Below are 23,525 nucleotides of genomic sequence, written 5' to 3'. Positions count from 1 at the left end.
AGAAAAATAGAATTAAAGATCAGACTAATTTATCCTTCAATTATATTTTTTGACTTAGATAATATTATAATGAAATCATTAACATTATCAGGTACCATTTCATTTCCGTGAAACTTTTATTAACATTTACCGTTAACTTTTATAACATTACTTGAAACTATACTATCAATGGTACAGTATAATTGATTTGATGAGTTGACATATCCATTCACAGACACTTTTCCCTGTATCATTCATGATTGATATAATTATGAACTGCGCATTGATATGTTTTTTTTTCTACACTATTCAACACCAGCTTGATCTAAATTTGTTTGATTTTCAGCTACTCATACCATAGAAAAAAGTAATCGATAGAACTGCCTTTGTCAAACAATGATTTTTTTATTCCTAGAAAGTCAAAACAGAATTAATTATTCCATTTTGAAATCCATTGGTATTTAGCTAGTCTTTCGCGGTGTAGTTTGACAAAGCTCTATTACATTCTATCCTCACTGCTGCGGAAATTTACGCACAAACGAAAATGCACCTTAGGCCTGTTCCTAGCTGAACGACGAAAAATCGGTCGGTCGTCCGTGCGAGCGAATTCGGTCTGACGACGAAATTGAGTGTCCACAGTGGGCCATGAAATCGTCGCAGCGACTGACGTCACCTCCCTCTATAATTTCAAATTAGAACTATGATTATTGAGGGAATTTTGAGCGATTTGACCATTGTCGCCATGTTGTCGGCCGAGAAAAGACGTAAACTTGTCCTTCTGGACAGTTCCTCTATAACCTATGCTTACCTTAAGCAGAAATCGTTGGACCGCAGAAGTCCTACTAAAGAGATTTATAAGCAGAGGTCTGAATTTGGTGAGTTTCATCATTTGTATGGAAAGTTGAGGTTCTACCCTGAACTTTTCAAAAATTACACCAGGATGTCAGTGGATACATTCGATCACATAGTAAAGGAATTGAAGAAGGACTTCACATTGAAGGCAACCAACATCATGCGGCCAATTTCTGTGGAAGAACGCCTCATTTTAAAATTAAGGTTAATATTTTGAGAAATATTTCATAATATTTTCTTACTTTTGTATAATATGGAGACCACTAAATTACAGCGCGCTGCGGCGGTTAGGTGGTTGACTACTTGTCTTCTCAACTTGTCTTCTTATTAACAAATAACCTTTTGTTATTTTCGCACTTGTAAATAAGAGTACAAATAAGTTATTCATCATAACCTTACTCTAACCGCTGCAGTGCGCTGCATATTAGTAGCCTCTCTATTGTAAAAAAGTACCAAAAATTGTTATGTAAAACGACGTGAACTGGTAATAAGTATGGAATTGTAATTACTTAATTGAAAACCAACACATGATTATTTAATGATTGACGCGATCACATGGTTGATAATGTGGTCAAAAATTGAAGGTTTCAAAACTTGATCCCGCTGTTGACGCGCTGTTGACTGTAGAGTTTGACGCAGGGCTGGCAATCTGCCAAGATGACAGTTCATCAATAACTACTTGTTGAATTTTAGACCGAACCTTCAACTTTTGTAACAGGGTCATTTGTTTCAAATAGGGTGTCAAAGATTTAAAAAAATTCAAGTCGTAAACCTCTGGTTCTTTAAGAGCATTAATCTTCTCTCTTTCGTTAATCAACAGTTGTAGTTCAAAGTCCGACATGGGAGCTCCTTTTTTCATTTTGGTAGGCCGTACTGAATCTGGTGTTACGCACACTGGGTCTGTATTCTTGTTTTTTGCGACTTCTTGGGCGCCTCCTGTTGCTGTACATTGTAATTGTCAAACACTGGAGGTGAGGGCACAATGGTCATTTGTGTTTCCATACCTTCGCCAACAACTGGAGCATCCATGTTTGAATCATCCATCTGTTTCATTGAAATCAGCGTTTGAGAGGTTTGATTGTGTTTCCTTGGAGTTGCAACATCTTTTAAAAACGTCATTGAAAGAAAATGAACTGGCTTAGCTGGCTTATTCATTCCGAATCTCCAAGTCCGCTGTGAGTGCTATTGTGATAGAAGTTTGCTTGTCATTGTGGAAATGTTTGCAAGGGCAATACATGCCCATTCCAAAGAAAGAGGATTTCATCAGGATTGCTTCAGAGTTTCATGAAAAATGGAACTTTCCTAATTGCATGGATGGCAAGCCCTGGCCCTGGATGGCAAGCACATTCACATACCCATAAAGCGACCTGCAAAATCTGGTATCATTTATAGAAATTATATAGGTTTCTATTCTATTAATTTGCTGACTGTGACAGATGCAGATTACAAGTTTGTGTTTGTAGAAGTAGGTGGTTATGGAAAGGATAGTGACGGTGGCATCTTTAGTGCTTCCAAACTCCAGAAATTCCTAAGCTCAAATTCTACCTTAATTAGACTTACCTAAGCCCTCAGTCATACCAGATACCGACATCAAAGTACCCTATGTTCTGATGGGTGATGAGGGTTTCCCATTAAGAACATACTTGATGAGACCGTTTCCAAGAAGACTACTTGTAGAAGGAGGAGAGAAAGATGTTTTCAACTATCGGTTAGCTAGAGCTAGAATGGTGGTTGAATGTTCCTATGGCAGTATCAACTCAAAGTTTCATGTTCTGTCAGTACCCATTGAAACAAAAGTGCGGAATACAGTAGTCATTGTGAAAGCAATTACACTTCTCCATAACATAATTAGAGAACGTGAAGGATTTACTGTTGATGAAGAAAACTCCCTCCAAGAGATGGCTGTACATCTGACACGTGTTAGACAATGTAGGGAAAACAACAGCGCTACAAAACATGCAAAGAAGGTTAGGGATAGGTTTGCTTCATATTTCATTCATGAGAAGGGAGTTATGCAGCATCAGGAACTTCTCTAGGAGAGAAAACTATCGAGAAAAATTACTTCAATTGTTTTGTCTGGTTCAACAATCCATAAACTGAATGATTTCGAATATTTAATTCTTTCTGGTTCATATAATTCAATAATAATTATGTTTTTTTGATAGATCTCAGGCTAGCCTTGAAATTTGATTGTAAATAGATCATAGAGTAATAAAACAGCATAAAGTAGCCTACTGTGTTATTATTTGTAGTATAAATTTAAATGTTAAATTTATTTGTAGTCTATTCTAGTGATACATTTAAATGTATGATTACTGTCTAGTCAACAAGAAGAAAAAGTGCACATAAAGAAACTGCGTGTATGAGAGTCAGAGCAGGACAGAGCCGGTTCTTATCAGTTATAGCGGAAATGAGTCATGCAATACACTCACAAAAGGCACACACACAAATACACAATAACCGGTACTGAAAATCGATCATTTCATCAAAACATCGATTATTCCAATTAATCGATACCCATCCCTTGCCATATGTACACTGCAATTATCTGTTCAGTTGTTAACTATATTTCGAATATACTCACTTGTCATATTTAGTTCATCAGCTACTGAAGCCCATAGACGATCGCTCATTAACCTGTTGTGATATTGGGGATGATTTAGGTTCCATAAACTGGGGTGTTTTTGCACTTCACTGATCAACAACTCAGACATGTTCACTCTTCAAGGTCTACAATCGCACTAGTCGGTCTGACGACCCGCACGACCAAAGACAAACATGCTTGTCTTTCTTCGTCGCATCGACGACCGATTCCGTCAGTCGCATCGTCGGTCGCCCAACTAGGACGATCTCACGCTTATCCACATGTTTGAGATTTTTTGGTGCGACGGATTCGCTCGCTCGGACGACCGACCGATTTTTCGTCGTTCAGCTAGGAACGGGCCTTAACTTGGAGGATAGTTAAAATAAGCTAGATAAGAAAGAGGAGGAATTGGCGGTGAAAGGAAGTTGAGAGAGATGTGTGAAAAAAGGTAGATGGAGAGTTGACTATAATTTATTATCTATTTCGAATGCAGGGGCGAGGCGTGACTTTTTGGCTCAGTCATCTCCAGGAACAATTCAGTTGAAAGCTTGAATGAAAGCTGCACACCTCTCCCCTTTTAAAAAGATAATAATGTTCAATTTTAGACGATTATTTATCGATCAAAATGACATCTAGTAGAATATAAGTTTACTATTCAAAATCCTAGAGTTGAAAAGTCTAGAACTTGGATGAATCTCAAGCTCGGAAACTGGCCCTCAATAATTAAAATTAATTATAAAAATTGAAATGAAATGATTCTTTTTCTTTATTGATTTTTAAAATAAGTACATAATCAAAAATGACAGGGAGAGAAGAAAATAAGGTAACCTTGCGCTATTCCTCTCCCAAATTTAGATAAGGTTACACATAGTCTAAAATAGGTTGTCTTGTATTTGTTCACTTCACTAAATTTTCAGTTCTTAATTATTTTCACAAAGCATATTTTTAAATTTAGGTGCTTCAAAACCAAACATAGAAGAAATAATAATTATCAATAACAAATTGCAAACAAAATAATTATCGTACGGTTTGCAACACTGGCGCGGAACAGTGGAATCACAGAAAATAGCGATGTGTTTGACCGTTTACTCCACCATCGTTTACGGTGAGAGGGAGAGTGATGATGCAGAAGAGTGGTGGTAACCAATGCTAAATAGCATTACTGGAATCGCATATTTTTGAGAATCACATCGAACGGATGGAGCTGATGATGCAGTAGTCTATTCTATTCAAACATGGCGCGCTCGCAAAAAAACGTTTCTCTTTTGGTTTCTTCACCTTTTTTTGTATTTATTTTAAATATTTTCAATTTAATAATAATACACATTACATATCAATTTCTGTCCAGTCATCGGCGAATCCAGAGATGACCGGACGCCTCGCCTCTGTTCGAATGCTATTTCTTTGAATAAAAATAATTTATGACGTACCATGTCTAATGATTTTTCATCACTCATTCTCATCCTCATATAATCTACGCATGAATAATAATTAACAGGAGTTACCGTCGTTTAACAGTTTCTGTGAAACTTTATATGATAGAACAATAAAGCTATAAAATTGTTAATTTACGAGATAGAAGAAAAATTCAAGCTGCTATAGAATTCGGGGACCAAGTACAATCACATAGCATTTTGAAAAATTAAAAAATCCTAATTTTGGGCTTTTTATTTGCAAGTATACTGTGATGAGACACCACCTGCGTGAGAACAAAACCTGCAACACTACTTCTCCGTTCAGAACCTTATCTATCAGAACGTCTCTCTTTTTCATGCCTTTATTGACATTCACTCTCAATCTACCTCTTTCTCTAATAATTGGCAGCCACACTGAAAATATTTTATTGTTGTAATGGATAATAGCAGATGAGATTTAGCAGATGCTTTGTGTAAATCGATGTTTTATTTATAACTCACACCCTGCCATGTATAATTCTTGAGAACTTGTGAAATTCAGAGAATAGTAATTGGTAAGCTTTGTGAAGTTCTGGAGAGCAGTAGGCCTATTTTATTATGTTCTACCATAGAAAAAGGTAACGTTATTGAATTAATTATCATTAGTTTATTTTATGTACAATCGCATTATTGGTCTCTTAGTCCAGGCGCTGGCTTACATTGAGCATTTTATATGAGAGAGGCAGAGAATTTGACTTCAGATTATTGTAAGGGGTTCTTTACTGTATATGAAACTCGATGTCGTCACGTCCCAGGGTGGTCGACAGATTGGTGGGAGTGGGGTGAGTTGTAAAAAACGCGCGCTTGTAAAATCGCCTGTCCTGCAGTTACTATTCATAGTATAGCTTTGAATTTTTTCTCAATATTATGTACACATAATATTTTCCGCTTTCAATGTGGTCCTCCAAATTTTTGCGATAAACCGCATAGTTTTTCCGTAAAAAATATAATATCTCGAAAAATTTATTTTTTTATTATGGACTTTTTGTTATTTCTCGAATATTCAAGTCGTTAGCTGACTTAGAGGGAAAGGTTCTCAATAAATGTTGTAGGCCGTTTCTTCCTGAATCCAATGATATATAGTTTGGGGATTATGATCATAGATGCGGTGGTGGGAGGGGCATAAGTAGCACTGTTACGCTGTGGCGCGGTCCTCCCCCATGATTAATGCACGAAGTGGCCTGTCTATCGCATCGCTCCTACTAGTCTATGCTTTCAAATTATGTATTTCAGGAATATATTATTTGTTTAACTCACTTCATTACTTGACTTTCGCAATTCCAAAGTGATCATTGAAGTAAATCGAATAGTTATTCTCTCTTCATGAAAATGTTATATTTTTATCGACTGATAAAAACATATCGGAATCCTAACAAGATGGTTAATCATTACAATCTAATCATAATTAATGATAATGAGATGAAGTTTGTAATTTTGACCATATAATAATAATAATATCGTGTGACCTGGCTGGCTCAGGTCTGGTGTCAGAGTTTTCAGGTCGCAACTGATCAATTTCAGGGCCTCTGACATGACCTAACGACTGCTTTTTAGGCAGCCGGGACCGACGGCTTAACGTGTCCATCCGAAACACGGGAGTGGCCCGAGAAAAATATCTTGCCCGGGCTGGGATTCGAACCCGGGCCTTTGGATTACAAAGCCAGCATCTAATTCACTCGACTACGGCCACTCCCGGCAAATTTTGACAAAGTTTGACCATAATTTGTATATTATGATGAAAATTATCAATTATTGAGGCTTAAGAGTTGAAATACAGCGACCGAAATACATAAGATAGCGTTCCTGAAATACATAATTATACATGTGCATTAAGGCTGTGCAAAGGCTAAAACTAATTATTATATACGTAAAGGCTGTGCAAAGGCTAAAAATAAACTTCCTATTCGTAATATTTTCCAAAGTTTTTTGATTTGTATATCATCAACCTATCAAAATGAAAAAGGTTTCTCAGGAAAAAAAATTTTCCGATCATTACTTTTCGAGATATGAGCGCCTAAAGATTACATTTTTGGGACAGAATATTTCGAATTCGGTGAGAGATAAATCCATGAGATTTGGAAGATAGATTCTTCATGGTATTGTTGATCTAGTTGAACAAAAATTTTCTGAAAATATCAATTTTTAAGATAGTTATTCAATTTACTAAAAATAACCAAAAATAACTTTTAGTTGAGTTATTTTTGGTAAATGGAATAACTTTCTCAAAAATTGATATTTTTAGAAAATTTTTGTTTTACTAGATCAACAATACCATGAATAATAACAACAATACCATCCTCTGATACTCTTCAAATCAAATCAAAAATTCTTTATTGGTTCTTCAACAACAATAAATATACAAAAAAAACTTTCAGCAAAAATAAAAGAAACCAATCAACCAATCTTGAATTTATATCTTACCGAATTTGAAATGTTCTGTCCCAAAAATTCAAACTTCAGGCGCTCATATCTGAAAAAGTAAAGATCGGAAAAATGTTTTTCTGAGAAAACTTTTCCATTTTGATAGCTTGATGATATACAAATCAAAAAACTTGGGAAATATCACGAGTAGAGAGTTTATTTTCAGCCTTTGCACAGCCTTAATCATGGGGAAGGATTGCGCCACAGCGTAACAGTGCTACTTATGCCCCTCCCACCTCCACGTCGATGATCATAACCCCCAAACTATATATATCATTTGATTCAGGAAGAAACGGCCTACAACGTTTATTGGGAACCTTCTCCTCTAAGTCGGCTAACGACTTGAATATTCGAGAAATAACAAAAAGTCCATAATAAAAAAATACATTTTTCGAGATATTATATTTTTTACGGAAAAACTATGCGGTTTATCGCAAAAATGTAGATTATATTATTAAACAACACTGATAGATGTTGGCACACCGTACCATGCTGCCACAACTTGGCCCAGTATTATAATGAAAATGTCTCTAAGTAGGCCTACCTTCCCTTGGTTGCCGAGACCAAGGATGTCTGGATGCAAGAAAAGGTCACACTTATTCCTGTCATTATCTCCACGGTTGGAGTTGTAACTGGAAAAGTGTCAGAAAATCTTTGTCAGATGGGAATATCGAAAAGTGCAAAATATGCCATGAAAAAAGCAGTTTTTCTCAGCACGGCATCCATTACAAGATCATTTTTGAACATTTCAGTTTAGTAATGCACTAAAGTCTTGCCAAAGGCCGACTTTGACTGCAATAAACACTCACTTGTCATGTGATGAATAAAAGTAATAATAATAGTAAGAGAAGGAATCACTTGAAAATGGCATTAATATGTCGAAAGTAAAGGGTATATATTTATGTTCAACGGATCTCGAAAACGGCACTAACGATGTTCACGAAATTTTGAACATAGTAGGTTTATGATATAAAAAATCGATTGCACTAGGTCTAATCCTTGGGAAAACTCGCTGAACGACATTAAAAGGATAATTCATCCATGGCTGAAACAGCTGTGGATAGTAAAAAAGTGAGTGAGCGAGTGAGTATGTGAAAAATCAAAATATCGCATCCCCGAAATTCATAAGATGACGTATAGCCAGCTGTGAAATGGATTTATGTTTCTACACGATCATTTTAGAAAATTGTGTTCTGTTTATCAATAAATAAAAATAACGAGCGAAGCTCGGTGTCCCGATATTAGATAATCAAGAGTAGCCCTCCAGTTAACAATTATAGTTAATAATTAAGATTCAATTAGGGTTTAATCAGGACATATTTAATTAGGATTTTCGTTCAATAATAATTATTCATTAATTAGCATTTGAACAAATGCAATCTCTAATTCATTTCCATCTGTAGTTATAGTTTATAGAACTGCTGACAATGAACTGAAAGTGAATTATAGAACTGCTGACAATGAACTGAAAGTGAATTATAGAACTGCTGACCACATTGAAAGCCAGTTATGTGTACATAATATTGAGAGGAAAATCAGAGCTGTACTATGAATAGTAACTGCAGGACAGGCGATTTTATAACTCACCCCCTCCCCACAATCATTCAACCACCCTGGGACGTGACGACATTGAGTTTCATAAACAGTAAAGACCCCCTTACAATAATCCGAAGTCAAATTCTCTGTCTCTCTCATGTATGCTTAATGTAAGCCAGCACCTGGACTATCTGGTATTATTCACAAAGCGGACATCTCCTTCTATAAAAACACGAAAATATTCTATCAAATAATAATTATTAAAAGAAAATCCCAATTAAAAGCTGTAAATCACCCCGAAGAATTCTGCTACTGCAAATATTGACAACAGGGTTATTTTATTGGGATTTTCGTTTAATAATTATCATTTATTCATTTGCATTTGAACAAATGCAACTCCCAACTTATTTCCATCTGTATTCTATGAAATAGTCTCTATTCATTAAAGTTATCATATAATTCTGAGTATGCAGTTTACCAGATAAAATATTGTATATGTTGTAATCTTGTAATACTTCAAATTTCTTCAAAAGAAACAAAACGTGACATTATTTCCAAAAAACGTATGCTGAGAAATAAAACAAAAGAAATTCTGATAAGAGCAATGAAGAGATTAGAGATAATTCAAAGCAGATAATTTTATTCATTTTCTAACGCAGCACCGATGATAAACTCTTCAAAATTTTTCCTCAGGCTCCTTATATTCATAAGTAGAATATTAATAGTTTCAATTCCTATATTACAATTCGTTATTAAGAAATAATTCTTGTTTGAAATTATTGACTTTCAAATCTAATCAGAATCATCAATTTCTCACAATACTTAAATATAAATGCAACTGGCTATAATGAGATACATAAAGTCAGTATCAGAAGTCAGTATCTGGAAGGTCAGTATCTGTTGAAAAAAACGGGATTGTAATCCTTGTATGTTATTAGACAAAGCATATAGCTTCATTCATTTTCTAACGCAGCATCGATGATAAATATTGATGTAAGGCAACGAGCTATTATAGTCAACTATAGAGTATAGAGCGGCTGAGTGGCCACTATTCCTGTTACAAATTGAACATTGGCAGCCATGACAGAGAGAGGCAAGAAGCGGCGGGAAATGTGAATGGCCCGATTGTTATAATGGGAACTTGCATAAAATACAAGGCGCAAATCAGTTATATTTAATAATAACTACATTGAATTTTTATTGAGCATTTTAAATGTATGTATTACAGTTGTTATGCATCCATAAAATTAACTGTTTGAATTGCTTTACTTGAAGCCTTAGTTACATTGTTGATACTGCTTAGCCGTACAAATGCTCTACAAGTTAAAAAGCCATACCGTAACTGCAAAACTATGATTTTAGAGATTGGATTTTTATGTTATTTTGAACAAAGAATTCGAAAAACCAGTTCATGTTGACGTTTCTTTGATACCAGCTTACGGTACTTATTTACTTAGTATCTACAATATCTCCAAGTTCAAAACAAGAAGGCAAAGTATGATAGGTACGGTAGTCAAAATAATAACAAACTAACTTGAGGACGCTATTGGACGGTAATATTTCTGTCATATTCAGATCATATGAAATAAGGAAAGATCTTAAAGATTATCTCTTTAAGGTCTTTGGAAATAAGTTGTACGAAATCATTTTTTCATGTCATAGAACTATTACCGCCTAATACCGGCCTATAACATCTCACATAACAGCAGGCATAACATGATCATACATATAAGCTAATGTCTATGTTCATTCCAGTCAAGTTTGTATACCATCATAATCATTATATATATCACTAGCAGGTAACCCGTGCTTCGCGAGGGTCTATTTTGAAACTTGACGTAATGAAATCCAGAAGAATTGAAAATAGGCCTATAAGAATCCTCGGTTGATTAAGAATTTATAAGCAGCATTTCAAGAAAATCAGTCCAGTAGTTCAGACGTGATGATGCGTCAAACATAATTTCCCTATCCTCTATACACGTGTGTATACGTCTTTAAGCCAGTTCTTTCCTCTATTATAGTATAGAAGATGATAGATAGATGGATATATCATCCATTTTATCTATCATCTTCTATACTATAATAAAGGAAATGAATGAGAATAAATTTTGAAAGGTTTGAGATATCGATGTGCGGTTTTCACCATATCTTTTCTCTGGAAATCCTGTATCGGAATCATGTATCATATGACCACCTTTCAATTAAAAAAAGAAGTTTTATTCAAAATGGTGGTTCCAAAATGGCGGAAAAAATTTGGGTGCGATGGAAAACCTGTTTTTATCATTCGAAAAGGATCCCCAATCATACCTATCTTCTAATTTCCATTTTAAGAGAAATGTTCTGCTGCTTCCTTACAACAAGTGAAAGCATGACAAACTGAAAACTTGATGTAATCAAATATTGAAGAATTTAAAATAGGTTTATAACCATCCTTGGTTAAGCAAGAATCTATAATACAAAATGTCAAATTAATCAGTCCAGTAGTTCAGACGTGATGATGATGCGTCAAACATAATTTTCCTATACTACTTTACACCTGTATACGTGTATAATCCAGTTCTTTAATATAATAAATTTTTTTTAATTCCGACCATATGATTTGGTGATTTTTTATGAAATCGTATGTACTATTAATGAAGTTTGAACATGAATTTTGAAAAATCTAGAAGGAAAATTGAAATTTGGGCTTCCAGGTGCACGAGATTGATATTTTTAGAATCTATGTTCAAAATTAGGAGATCTGAATCATTCCCGTTTTTCCGGATGCAATCCACAAGTTGACATGTTTTGATGCGAACAAACGAACACACGAACAAACACAACCCTACTCTCTCTTATTATTATATATAGATACTATTATAGTCATGGTCTCTTTATAGACCTTGATTATATTATTATTTTATAATATGTAAAATAGACGTATACACTATTCTGGTAGAATGTAAGCTGTATGTCCAGTCTTCATTTTCAACAAAATATCATGTATTTATTTCACATACCATTATAATAATATTCAAAATAATATATATTCTCTATTATTTAATATAGTTGTTTACTTTGTGAAATTTAATGTACACATTTTATATATATCTAGTTGGACTACAAATGGGTATAAAAGAACCAACGAGAGACGAACAATCTAATAATGAAAACATTTCCGGCACCACAAATCTTCCTAACAAACTTTTTGATCACATAATAAACACCACAAATCTTCCTAACCATCAAAACATTTCCGGTCTACACTGTTGAAAATGATCGCCAGACGATTGAAAGTACTCCAGTCAGTAAGTATCATTTCTGGATTCCCGTTCTCTAGCAGTAGGTATGTTTATCAAGCATCCCTTTTATTAAGTTATATTGTGTGTGCTTCTAAATTCCAAATTAACTTAATAGCACGGCACAAATGATAAAAACAGGTTTTCCGTCGGGAATTCACACCCAAATTTTTTCCGCAATTTTGAATCCAACTTTTTTTTCAATTGAAAGGTGGTCATATTGATTTACTTGAAATGCAGCATATAAATTCTTAATCAACCGAGGGTTCTTATAGGCCTATTTTGAATTCTTCTAGATTTCATTACGTCAAGTTTCAAGAAAGACCCTTGCGAAGCACGGGTTACCCGCTAGTATATAATATAAGACTGATAACTTAAGTATCCCCCAAAAATTCACAGGCATGATGAACAGGCGTAGTTTCTACCATTGACAGGGGGGGTGATTTAAAAAAAGGTTTTATCCCACCCCTCTCCAAAAAAATTGAGTTTGGGCACTCAAGTGAAAACCATGAAAATTTGAAAAAAATTGTTAAACTAAAACCAAGCATTCAATATATATTGAGTAAAAAAAAACTGTTGAGAATATTGTTTCTAAAGTTGGTTGAAATAGTGCTTTATTGGAGCCAAAATTGAAGCATTCTAGCTTTTGATCTCTAATAATGAGTAACTTGGGCTTTCTACAAGATAAATTTTTTTAACCAATTGAATGATTAATAAAATTAAAAATTATTTGTTATTTAATCAAAAACTCACAGGCCTATGCAATTTTCAAAGGAAAATTGAAATAATAAGTGGCCTACTGAACACCAAAAAAATTTGAATGGAAGGTTCATTTTCAAGTAAAAATTTCGTAAAAACGCACCAAATTGAAGGTATACTGTATTTTCAAAATTTCCCGGGGTGGGCCCCCTGGGCCATCCTTTGGTCGACGGTATTCCAGGTATTCCATACCCCCCACACACCACGCTGACTCCACCAAAATTTAGGTGCTTTCTACTGTAATGTTATGATCCCCCCCAAATTTTTTTCAGGATACGCCACCCCCGGTGTTTCCCCCTCCCCCCAACAGATCACCTTCTGGGTTCGTCACTGCTCCGTCTTTCTTGTTTTTCTTCTCACATTTTGAGGGCTCTTATCCAAAGACACTACTAAAGTATAATATCAAAGTTCTACGAAAAAAAACTTATTTGGTCATTCAGTATTTCTTTTCTATTCCTACGCTTCTCTTCAAGCTCTCCAGAAGAGATCAATTAATTTTTTTTTATATTCCAGTAACGTCTCTATACCGAATTATTAAACGAATCCCAAATAAAATGCTGTCAACCTCCTCGACTTCTGGTACAGCAAATATTAATAAGTGGGTGAACAGATTGATGGCAATTTGATGAGAGCTACTATCCAAAAATTATTTGCCAGCCTGGGAATCGAACTCGGCCTCTCATTTGCCGGATAGGTTATACCACAGACCTAACTGTTTACTTGGACTATGATAATACTTTGGCCAAATTCATCAAACTGACCATCTCTGGATAGCAGCCAGCACTCAAACCAAAGCGACCAGTCAGTCTTGAGATCAAAATAAATTATGAACTGTATTTTACCTGAATTCAATCTCTCACTTATGTCTGTCTATGTGTAGAAGTTTTTGAAATTATTCTGTTAAAAACCGTTTTTCATCATTATTGTATTCCTATCCCTCAATTTGTTAGTTTTCTGAGAGCTCTCCAAAACCATAATCATCATTTGGTGAATTCAAACCGTAAATCGATTTGAAACGATTGTTGATATTCATACGAAGAGACTTACTAGCTGTCAATTGAAGCTGTAGTTCAATTCTCAGCGATTATTGTGCATTCGAATTGTAAAATAATCTTTGATATTGTGTAGAGTTGTGGAACCGACTAAAAAGATTCAATTCAAATAATTCAAGAAGGGAACATTTTTCTTTCAAATTTTATTTCATTATCCATTTAACTAGCCCTACACATCGTCTTCACCCTTTTTTGATTGGAAAAATTGCGAGATTTGGAGAGAACTTGGGAAAGAGTTGCGGGACTTGGAGGGGACTTGGGAAGGAGTTGCGAGACTTGGAGAGAACTTGGGAAGGAGTTGAGGGGTTTGGAGAAAACTTGGAATATAGTAGCGGGACTTGGGGCTCGAAATGACGCTTCACTAGCATACTGACAGTCGATTTTATTATTGATTCTTTAATATATAGAATTGACAATAAGAATAATCTAAATATAAACTATATATGTCTATATTATGCAGTATTATTTTCAACTGACTAGGTCGATAAGACGAGAATGTTCAATTGTTTCATAAAAGCAAAGCGATCTATCTTCTAACAGACTTATAAACTACACATTAATAATATATTATTGAGAATATCAGCAATATAAATAATCTTGACAATTGAAATTTCATGTCAGTAATATTATGCTTCTGGTCAATGGAAAAATTCTAAATTGCTTAATATCTTCTGAATACCTCACAAATACACTATCAATCAATTGTTAAAAAATATATTTTTGTCGCAATCAATTTTTAAAAGTCACCACTGTCTATAACTAAGTTATACTAATATTATAGCACTCTAATATTTCAAAGCTCTTCAACGCTTCTTCCTATCATTATTTACATGTTTGTTGTAATTAAATAATTTTACACTAATCGAACTTTACAATTTTAATGCAGAGCCATTTGACAATTCAAAAAAATAATTAAATGAAAATGCCAAATCTTTTCCTATATGTGGCCTGAGAAATCTGCGATACTCGAAATCCAGACTGTTTATCCTTTCTACAGCTCAGTCAATGTTATTGCAAAACGTTCTTACCTATCATACTTGTAGTCTGTTCTGAAAATACACACGTTATGTGATCTCTTGCGAACGATTGACTATCGGCCCTACTCCACCAGATCGTTCTCTAGTATGGTTCTCTCATGGTCGTGAACAATAATCTCTCGAAATAACCAATCTTGATTATTGTGAAATTATAATTGAGCTCTATTTTTGGTTGTAGGACAGCAAATATGTTCGAATAGTTTGATTTATAGAATAGGTTCAACTAATTTTTTGACTCAAAAATGCAATCTCTTCTAATAATCAAACTTGGTTATTCTGGTACATGATTTTGATTATTAAATTCGATGAATGGATGAGCTTCATATAGATGTACCTAGTCTACATAAATACTTGTCTACGTCGCAAGAATATAATTATCTATGGGAGTTTGGCTTAGGTGGGTTGCGATTGCGCGATTGCCGAAATCACCTGCGGCTGCGGCACAGCAGTCACCGGCACTGGCACAGCCGTCACCGGCACCGGCACAGTCGTCACCGGCACCGGCACATCTTTCTCTGGCAGGCAATCCAGTGCTCCATGAATCACTGTGTTGTTTTTCGATTCCACCGCCAGAATGGTTTTGGCCATGCTCTTGTCGCAAACCACCGGGTTCCCTGCAAAACATTTCAACTCTTATATTACGAAATCAAGACACAAACGCTATCACTCTCAACCGAGTTTATTTAGTGCGGGGTGTCCAAAAATTTAAAGATTCTAGGAAAACAGCGCCATAAAACAATATAATAGCACAAGCATTTTGTGAAAATCTGTCACTTTGAATTTTGTGAAGACCAGTTGAAATGTCTCAAAACTTTGATCCGTGGCTATTACCCGCTTCGAATGGAAAATGAGTGTGCACTCTCAAAATTTGAAGATTTCTTTAGAAAAATTTTTTTCTCTATGGATATAATCATCATTTCAGAAAACTCAATAGTTCGTGTTGAAGCTTATATACTTTTTGTTAGAGGGTTACAATCCACGTGCAAGAAGAATGTTGAACATAATAATTATATTCTGTGATGATACATATATTGTGTAAATTTTACAGTGCAATGAGTAAAATCACTGACGTCTTCGTTCATTGTTTCAAACAATCTAGCCTTTTTTTTTGTAATTCTTCAAGTTCAAAGGAGTTGTTCTCGAATATTTATATAATCGGTTGAATACAAAAATAATTATTATTCAAGAAGAAGCTATCTAATTAAAATTGCTGAAGATTTCCACCTATCAATCACTTCATCTTTCTCGTGAATGGTGATGGCAGAACTGGTTCACAGGTTCATAATAAATTTCTCGTTTCGCTCACACACTCTCCCTCTTTCTCTCTCTCTCTCTCTCTCTCTCTCTCTCACTCTCTCTCTCTGTCCCTTATTCATGCTCAAGTTGTTAAATTTTCTAGACAATAGAAGGCTCCATAACTTTCAATCAGGCTTTAGGAAATTCCATTCAACTGAGACAGCTCTCCTTCGTGTCACTGATGATATAAGGTCAGCTATGGACCAAAGAAAATGCACCATCCTCACCCTATTTGATTTGTCAAAAGCATTTGATACTGTTGATCATTAAGTTCTTTTAAATAAGTTAGCTATTCTTGGTTTTAGTCACAACTCCCTAGTTTGGTTCAAATCCTATCCCTTAGGTAGAAAACAATGTGTTTATGTTGGTGACAACAAGTCAAATTGGAAAAACGTTATGCATGGAGTACCACAAGGTTCAATTTTAGGCCCTCTCCTATTCATTTTGTATGCTAATGACCTTTCTTCCATCATCAAGTTCTCCAACTTCCATACTTATGCAGATGACCTTCAAATTTATCTAAGCTGTCCCATAACAAAAATTAATGAAACAGTTGGTATATGAATTCGATAGTTGAATGGACAAAGAAAAATGGCCTTAAGTTTAATCCCATCAAAACACAACCCATTATAATAGGATATTCTGATCTTATAAATAATATTGACCTTGAATCAATTCACAAAATTAGTGTAGATGGCAATGACATTCCTTACTGTAGCGCAGTTGAAAATTTATGCATTATTATGAATAATACTCTTGACTGGTCAGATCAAGTGAACAAAACTTGTAAAAAGGTATTCTCAGCTATGCACGCATTGAAGAAAATGCACAATTTCAAATTTGTTTCTGAAGGTAGGAGGATAGATGCTTCACATACAAGAACCGGAGAAAGTACTTTAAGGATACCCAACCATCGAACACTATTTTCACAAAATCCTTTTTAGTCAGTGTCTGTCGTGCATGGAATGCATTTCCTGTTTCTATCAGGTCCATCGAGAGCCGAGCAAGCTTCATCCTGACTTTAAAAAATCATCTTTTGGAATAAATGACTGGAACTGTCCAGCCCTAGAACGATCACATGACAACCATCCCCCACCCATCCCACCAATACAAACCTATAAACCTATTGTAGAATAAATTGTATATATTGTATATTATATTAACTCATGTTATTTTAATTATCCACTGCATACTGCTGTATATTATTGAAAGTTGATTACCCTGATCTACTTTTAGCCTACTCCATTTTATTAATCAATGATTTGAACTTTTTCACCTGTATAATTATTTTACTTTATCAATTTTCAGTTTTTTTTCTCTCAAATCTTCATATTAATTAAAACTTTGATAATATTCCCATTTACAAATTAATCCTTAGTTGAATTAATGAAATTAAAGTTTTGTTAGAGAGTTAGTGGGAAGGATATTTTGAATATTCTTTCCAAAGAATGGACATTGATATGTCCAAAGCTCCGCCAATTTATGTAGATGCATAACAATATTATCTATAGCTATTACCAATTGCTTTTTTCATATCATAATATGCAGTTCAAAAATCATTTTCTTAGTCTATATTATGTAAATTCATCTATAAGTTTTCTGTATTGCAAGCTGTTGTATATATGTGTAAAAGCCAGTATATATTGTAATCTACATAAATAAAGTACTTAATCAATCAATCTCTCTCTCGTCAACTATTATTCATTTCAATTGTTTCTTGAAACTTTCTTCAATATGCTACCACGAACTATTTGTTGAAATCAATAGTTGATCATTTTAATGATGGATGAAAATAAGATGGTTTATTATATTTATAACGATTCCATCTTCCATAAATCATGTAGAGAAATGTACAAGTACGTGAATTGAGAATATTCTCGTTTTCAAAGCTAATTCTACTATAATTTTCTCATTCGAAAATCAGTAAGAAAGGAGTAGCAATAGCCTACTTTTACAAGTAGAATATCTTAATGTAGAAATTATCTTAATGTAGGTATAAAGATTGGAAGTGAGAATAATCTTACCACTCATGTAAATTCTGAGGGTGCCGTTGACTCCATGGAATCGACACTGCGTCTTCTCGACCAACTCTACGCTGATATTGTAAATCTGGTTGTGAGATAGATCGGCCCAGCACAATACTGGCAATCCTTGGAAGTCTCTCTCCAACACCGTCAGTAAGTTATGGGAAGCTTTCAAATCTTCAAGCGCAGGCAAAAATGTCTGTAATAAAAATACATCAAATTAATATCTATTTATTCAAAATAAATGGAATAATATAATAATGAAGTATGTTTTCCATTTTCAATTTATTTTAAACTAGTGTCGAATGAAAACTTTTATTAGAAACATGGTGAATTAAAAGTCATTGTGAGTGAGTGGAACATATTTTAATCCATTTATATTTCACGGAGAATGATGAATGTAATAAACTACCTACGTATCGCCCAATACATATGAAAAGCCTTCCATAAACATTTTAAAGATCGTGAAAAAGATTTTAGGACGGTACCTGAATAACTCAAAACAAAATTTAATACATGTCTCTTCTACTATGGATGTCTCGACAGTTATATTTCATTATGGAAAACAAATAATTCGAACACTAAGAAAGATACTATTGTGGAAAGAAATATTTGTCAATTCGAGTAGTAATAATCAATTATAAATATGGATAATCCTCTCATCCTATAGTGAGAATTACTTCAAATTATCAGCATTGACTTAAAAGCCGCTGAAAGCTTAACATTGATATTATCTATCAGGAATGATGACAGACAGTTCAAGGCTGTTCGGTACCTTGCCCTATTACCATAGCTAAGCAAAGTATTGCTTTCCGAAAAAAATTGAGTTACGCCATTTTTTATACATTTATATTCAAAATTTCTATACGAGTCCAAAGAAGTGGTTTTTGGGTATAACTGGTCTGTATGTGTGTGTGTATGTGTGTAAATGAGTGTATGTGCGTCTGTGTACACGATATCTCGTCTCCCAATCAACGGAATGACTTGAAATTTGGAACTTAAGGTCCTTACACTATAAGTATCCGACACGATTAATTTCAATCAAATGCAATTCAAGATGACGGCAAAAATGGCAAAAATGTTGTCAAAAACAGGGTTTTTCGCAGTTTTCTCGAAAACCGATCCAACGATTTGGATCAAATCTATACCTACCTGAAATAGTGATTTATAAGCTCTATCAACTGCCACAAGTCCCATATCTGTAGAAATTTCAGGAGCTTCGCCCCATCTATGCAAAGTTTTATTTTAGATTCCCAATATATCATTCTTCAGATACAATTAAAACAAAAAATTTTAAGTGGAAAGTATTGAGCATGAAAATCTCTACAATATTAATGTTCAGTATAACATTTTCACCTAAAATGGAAATAAGCTTGAAATTCGAGAAAATGTGATTATTCGATTGCAAACTGTTGATTCTATTAAATCATTCACTTTGAAGAGATGGCAGACCTCGACTCGTGTGTCTCCAGCGTTACAGTCCTGTCACCAGCTGGCTCAAATCTTAGAAAAGTAGAGTTGAGATGCGCGTCACTAGCGTCAGGTGATCAATTTTCATGATAGCAAGGAAAGTTGTGTGAGTGCGCCACACCAGATTTTATTTTATTAAAATTGGATAATCTTTTCCAATATAATTGTTAAGATCATTATGAGAGTGAGAAAAAGTGGCAACTGAAATTTTTAAGTGGTCTAATAAGCGAGTTATGTGTTGTAAGATTGCTAATTAACCAGATTCCGTTTTCTTTCGAGATCATAAACGGTTTCGACTATATTAACAGAACTTCTCTTAAAAATTCAAAAAATGCATATTTCCAAACTGAAACATTTTATTCCCCATATCGTTCATAAATAAAAAAGTAACATTTTTTGTAAATTCGATAACTTGTTCATTTTAGCATAAATCGTGAAAAACTCATATTAGAACAAAGCCAATGATGTACTGAATGTATTAAACGAAACCGTTTATGATCTGGAAAGAAAACGGAGTTAGCACTTTCAACCATCCATAACTCGCTTATTAGACCACTTAAAAATTTCAGTTGCCTCTTTTTCTCACTCTTATAGTGATCTTGACAATTATTTTGAAAGAGGTTATCCAATTTAAATAATAAAAAGTGTACCGAACAGCCTTAAATTAAGTATCTCACTTCAGCAAGTTAATTCAATTACATTTTCCTACAGTTACGTTGAAAAGTGGCCATTGCTGCACTGATTACAGAACGCAAAGAATCACTTTTCGGCTCTAGTGCGGGAAAAAATTTTTCTGCACTCCAGATTTGCAACATGGCAACACAAAATAGTTGGTGGGTTATATGGAGGATTAGTGCACGAAAACAAAAATTAAGTTGGTAACAATGACTGTGGTTAGATTTAGATAAGAATCATTTCAATGGCTACCCTACATTTATGATAAAATCCCAATCTAGAAATCCAAAACAAGAATAATGCTTATCTAAATCATAATTAAATAATAACTTCTCATCATTTAATAATAAATAATGTTTATTTTCTATTGACAGTAATAATTATTTCAACTCCAAGCAATGAGAAATGTAGCAAACACACATTATAAAATTCGAATTTTCAGGTTAAATAATTACCGTTCGAAATCCATGTCAATAAAATTAATGAAATAACATTGGAATATACTACAATAATATATTTTCTGTTGTCTATGTTATTTTTATAAATATTTTTTAGTTTACTTATAGTATTTTTCGGTAATTCTGGTTAACCATAAGTCTAAATAATTATCTAAATACTATTTTAGTAGGATGAAACGAAGTTAGGTACGATTCTTACCACTAGGTCATGCGCTTGTCGGTTCAGCCATCTTGCAGACATCTGAACCAGCTATTGGCGTGTATTTTAAATGCGAATTTTTTGTTTTATCTGTATTTTTTCTGATTCTTGAATGAATAAAAATGAGAACAATGGAAGTATTGGAAGATAGGAAAAGAGTGTTCGATCCTGCTCAGACCCTTCATACACTGTACTATGGCTTTTTGAAGCACAATTAGAAGTGCTATTGGGTTTTGTAGGTGGATTCCCAGCAACTAATGCCATAACTTAATTTGGAATCCACCAGAGCAAAATAGAGTTGCTTGAGCATAACTGAAGGAATGAATTTTCTAAGGTGGTAGAACTTTTCAAGAATATGGCGGAGATAATTTTTTAATTTACAAATGTGATGAGACCAAGAGAGTTTCTCATCCACTACCAGACCTAGATATCTGATGGAATCAGTTTGTGCCACAGTACCACAATCACAATTGATTTGTCTACAAGAAATTGTATGAAATTTTAATGAGTGAAGGAGTTGCCAAGGAGTAGACAATGTAAATAATATATATTTAGTTTCAGAGAGGTTTAGGGCTGGGCCATTTCTATTGAACCAGGAAAGCATTCTATTCAGATCTTCTTGCATAATTTTATTTAGGTTTTGTACGTCTGTATTACAATAAGAGAAAGCAGTATCATCTGCGAAGGAAACTGGAATACCATTAAATTTACCTGAAAAAAGGTAATTTATCAATATGAGAAATAAAACTGGTCCAAGTACTGAACCCTGCGGGACTCCACAGTCCACTTCCAGGATCTCACTTTTGGCATCCAACAGGGCAACATACTGCACTCTTTTACTTAAATATGATCTAAACCAATTCTGAGCCACACCTCTTATACCAGCCCTGGATAGTTTGTCAAGCAGTAGCAAATGTTTAAAGTATCAAAAGCCTTTCTGATATCTGAGAAAATACCAGATACCGGAGGTGCAACTCTGGCATTCAGGTTATTATATAATGTTGATATGAAGCTCTCCAATTTACATATGCTGAAAATATAGTCTGCAATTCGTCTATAGATTGTAAACTAGTTCCATTATCATGTATTCTGGTGTTGGATTGTGATGAAGTTCAATAAATAAGCCCAATCAATCTTACCTTTGACGTTTCTTCCAGAGTGGTGAGCTGGTTATGTGATATGTCCAAGCATTTAAGATTATCCAAACCAATAAAGTCATCGGGAGAGATAGTGTTCAATCGGTTATGGCTGAGATTGACAAATTCCAACCCTGTTAGGCCATTCAGCGACCCAGAGAGTGATTCCAGCTCATTGTATTCAAGATGAAGCTGGTTTACTCGTGTTTCAATTTCTACCAAATTCTGAAACAGCAAAAACTAAGATGAGAAATGAAAACCAGGAGAATACAAGTGGAAAGAACATGCACTAGAAAATGTTTGCGGAATTCAAATTTACATTTACTACACGAAATATTATTAAAGTGCACATGATTAGAAAAAACCCTTTGAAGTGGAACACTTACTTTTTAGGAGTGATGACGTTTCGACCTGTTGCTGGTCATTTTTAGACTCATCTCGTCCTCAGACCAGCAACACATCGAAACTTCGTCACTGCTAAAAAGTGTTTTATTCAAAGTTTGAATTAGTAATGGAAAAGAATGAATTCACCGGGCAATAGTGATTGTGTTTCTAATAGATAATTACAAAGAAGAACATACCAAATATTGAAAATTTCAAAAGGAAATTGAATATTGCTGCGTTCAGTTGGAACCTGTATTCTGTCAATAGGATGCCCGATTGATTAAACATAATCAGTTTTGGATTGCATGTTTGCATGTATTTTGCCAACATTAAAACATTTACAGGCATAACTTTTACAGGCATTCTTATGATAATCCGTATTTCTTCGAAAAACTGAAAAGTATCATTAAACTCATGAAGGAACGAAATAACACTTTGATACATTTTATGAATAAGGAAGATCTTGATTGCAAACTTTAATACTATAATAAAACAAAAGTTTTAATCAGTTTCATACTCTTCAGTGAGCGTTGTACCTTATATAGATTTTGATAATACTGAATGAAGAATTTTAATATCTGCAAGATCAATCAATTCTCCTCCTTACCTCCATCCTGCCTTTCAGCTTGGATATCTTGTTGTAAGATAAGTCGACATATTTCAAATTCAATCCTCTAATTTCTTGAAAAGTGAACTCCTCCATAGCATTATGTGTGAGATTCAAATACCTCAATCTGTGTAGAGGAAGAGTGATGAGTTCAAGAATGTTATTTTATTGTATCCAAGTAACAGCTCTTCCAGATTTTCTGTTTCTGAAAAGTCGTCTTCTTGTAGCTATAATCGAAACAAAGAGAAATCGATGTTATTTATGATTATGCGTACATGAGTTTCTGAATAGAAATAATAAATAGAAATCTGAGTACATTTTTTT

The 23,525-nt window shown here is 34.2% G+C and overlaps 2 protein-coding genes across 3 annotated transcripts in view; both read right to left on the bottom strand.

The window, feature by feature from the left end:
- Nucleotides 1-3,704, bottom strand: part of LOC111049588 — a 267,778-nt gene extending 264,074 nt beyond the window's left edge. For both annotated transcript variants that reach the window (XM_039430828.1, XM_039430827.1), the window contains exon 1: nt 3,416-3,704. In XM_039430828.1, coding sequence (XP_039286762.1) covers nt 3,416-3,545 — 130 coding nt within the window. In that variant the 5' untranslated portion in view covers nt 3,546-3,704. The remainder of the gene's footprint in view (nt 1-3,415) is intronic.
- A 10,578-nt stretch (nt 3,705-14,282) lies between these two features.
- Nucleotides 14,283-23,525, bottom strand: part of LOC111045886 (insulin-like growth factor-binding protein complex acid labile subunit) — a 51,301-nt gene continuing 42,058 nt past the window's right edge. Inside the window, 5 exon segments of the mRNA XM_022331366.2 lie at nt 14,283-15,566; nt 18,273-18,471; nt 22,214-22,435; nt 23,202-23,344; nt 23,347-23,428. Coding sequence (XP_022187058.2) covers nt 15,346-15,566; nt 18,273-18,471; nt 22,214-22,435; nt 23,202-23,344; nt 23,347-23,428 — 867 coding nt within the window. The 3' untranslated portion in view covers nt 14,283-15,345.

This window comes from Nilaparvata lugens, chromosome 6 (assembly GCF_014356525.2).
Source record: "Nilaparvata lugens isolate BPH chromosome 6, ASM1435652v1, whole genome shotgun sequence".
NCBI classification, from domain to species: domain Eukaryota; kingdom Metazoa; phylum Arthropoda; class Insecta; order Hemiptera; family Delphacidae; genus Nilaparvata; species Nilaparvata lugens.
Note: the sequence above shows the minus strand (reverse complement) of the source record. Positions and strands in the feature narration are given on the sequence as shown.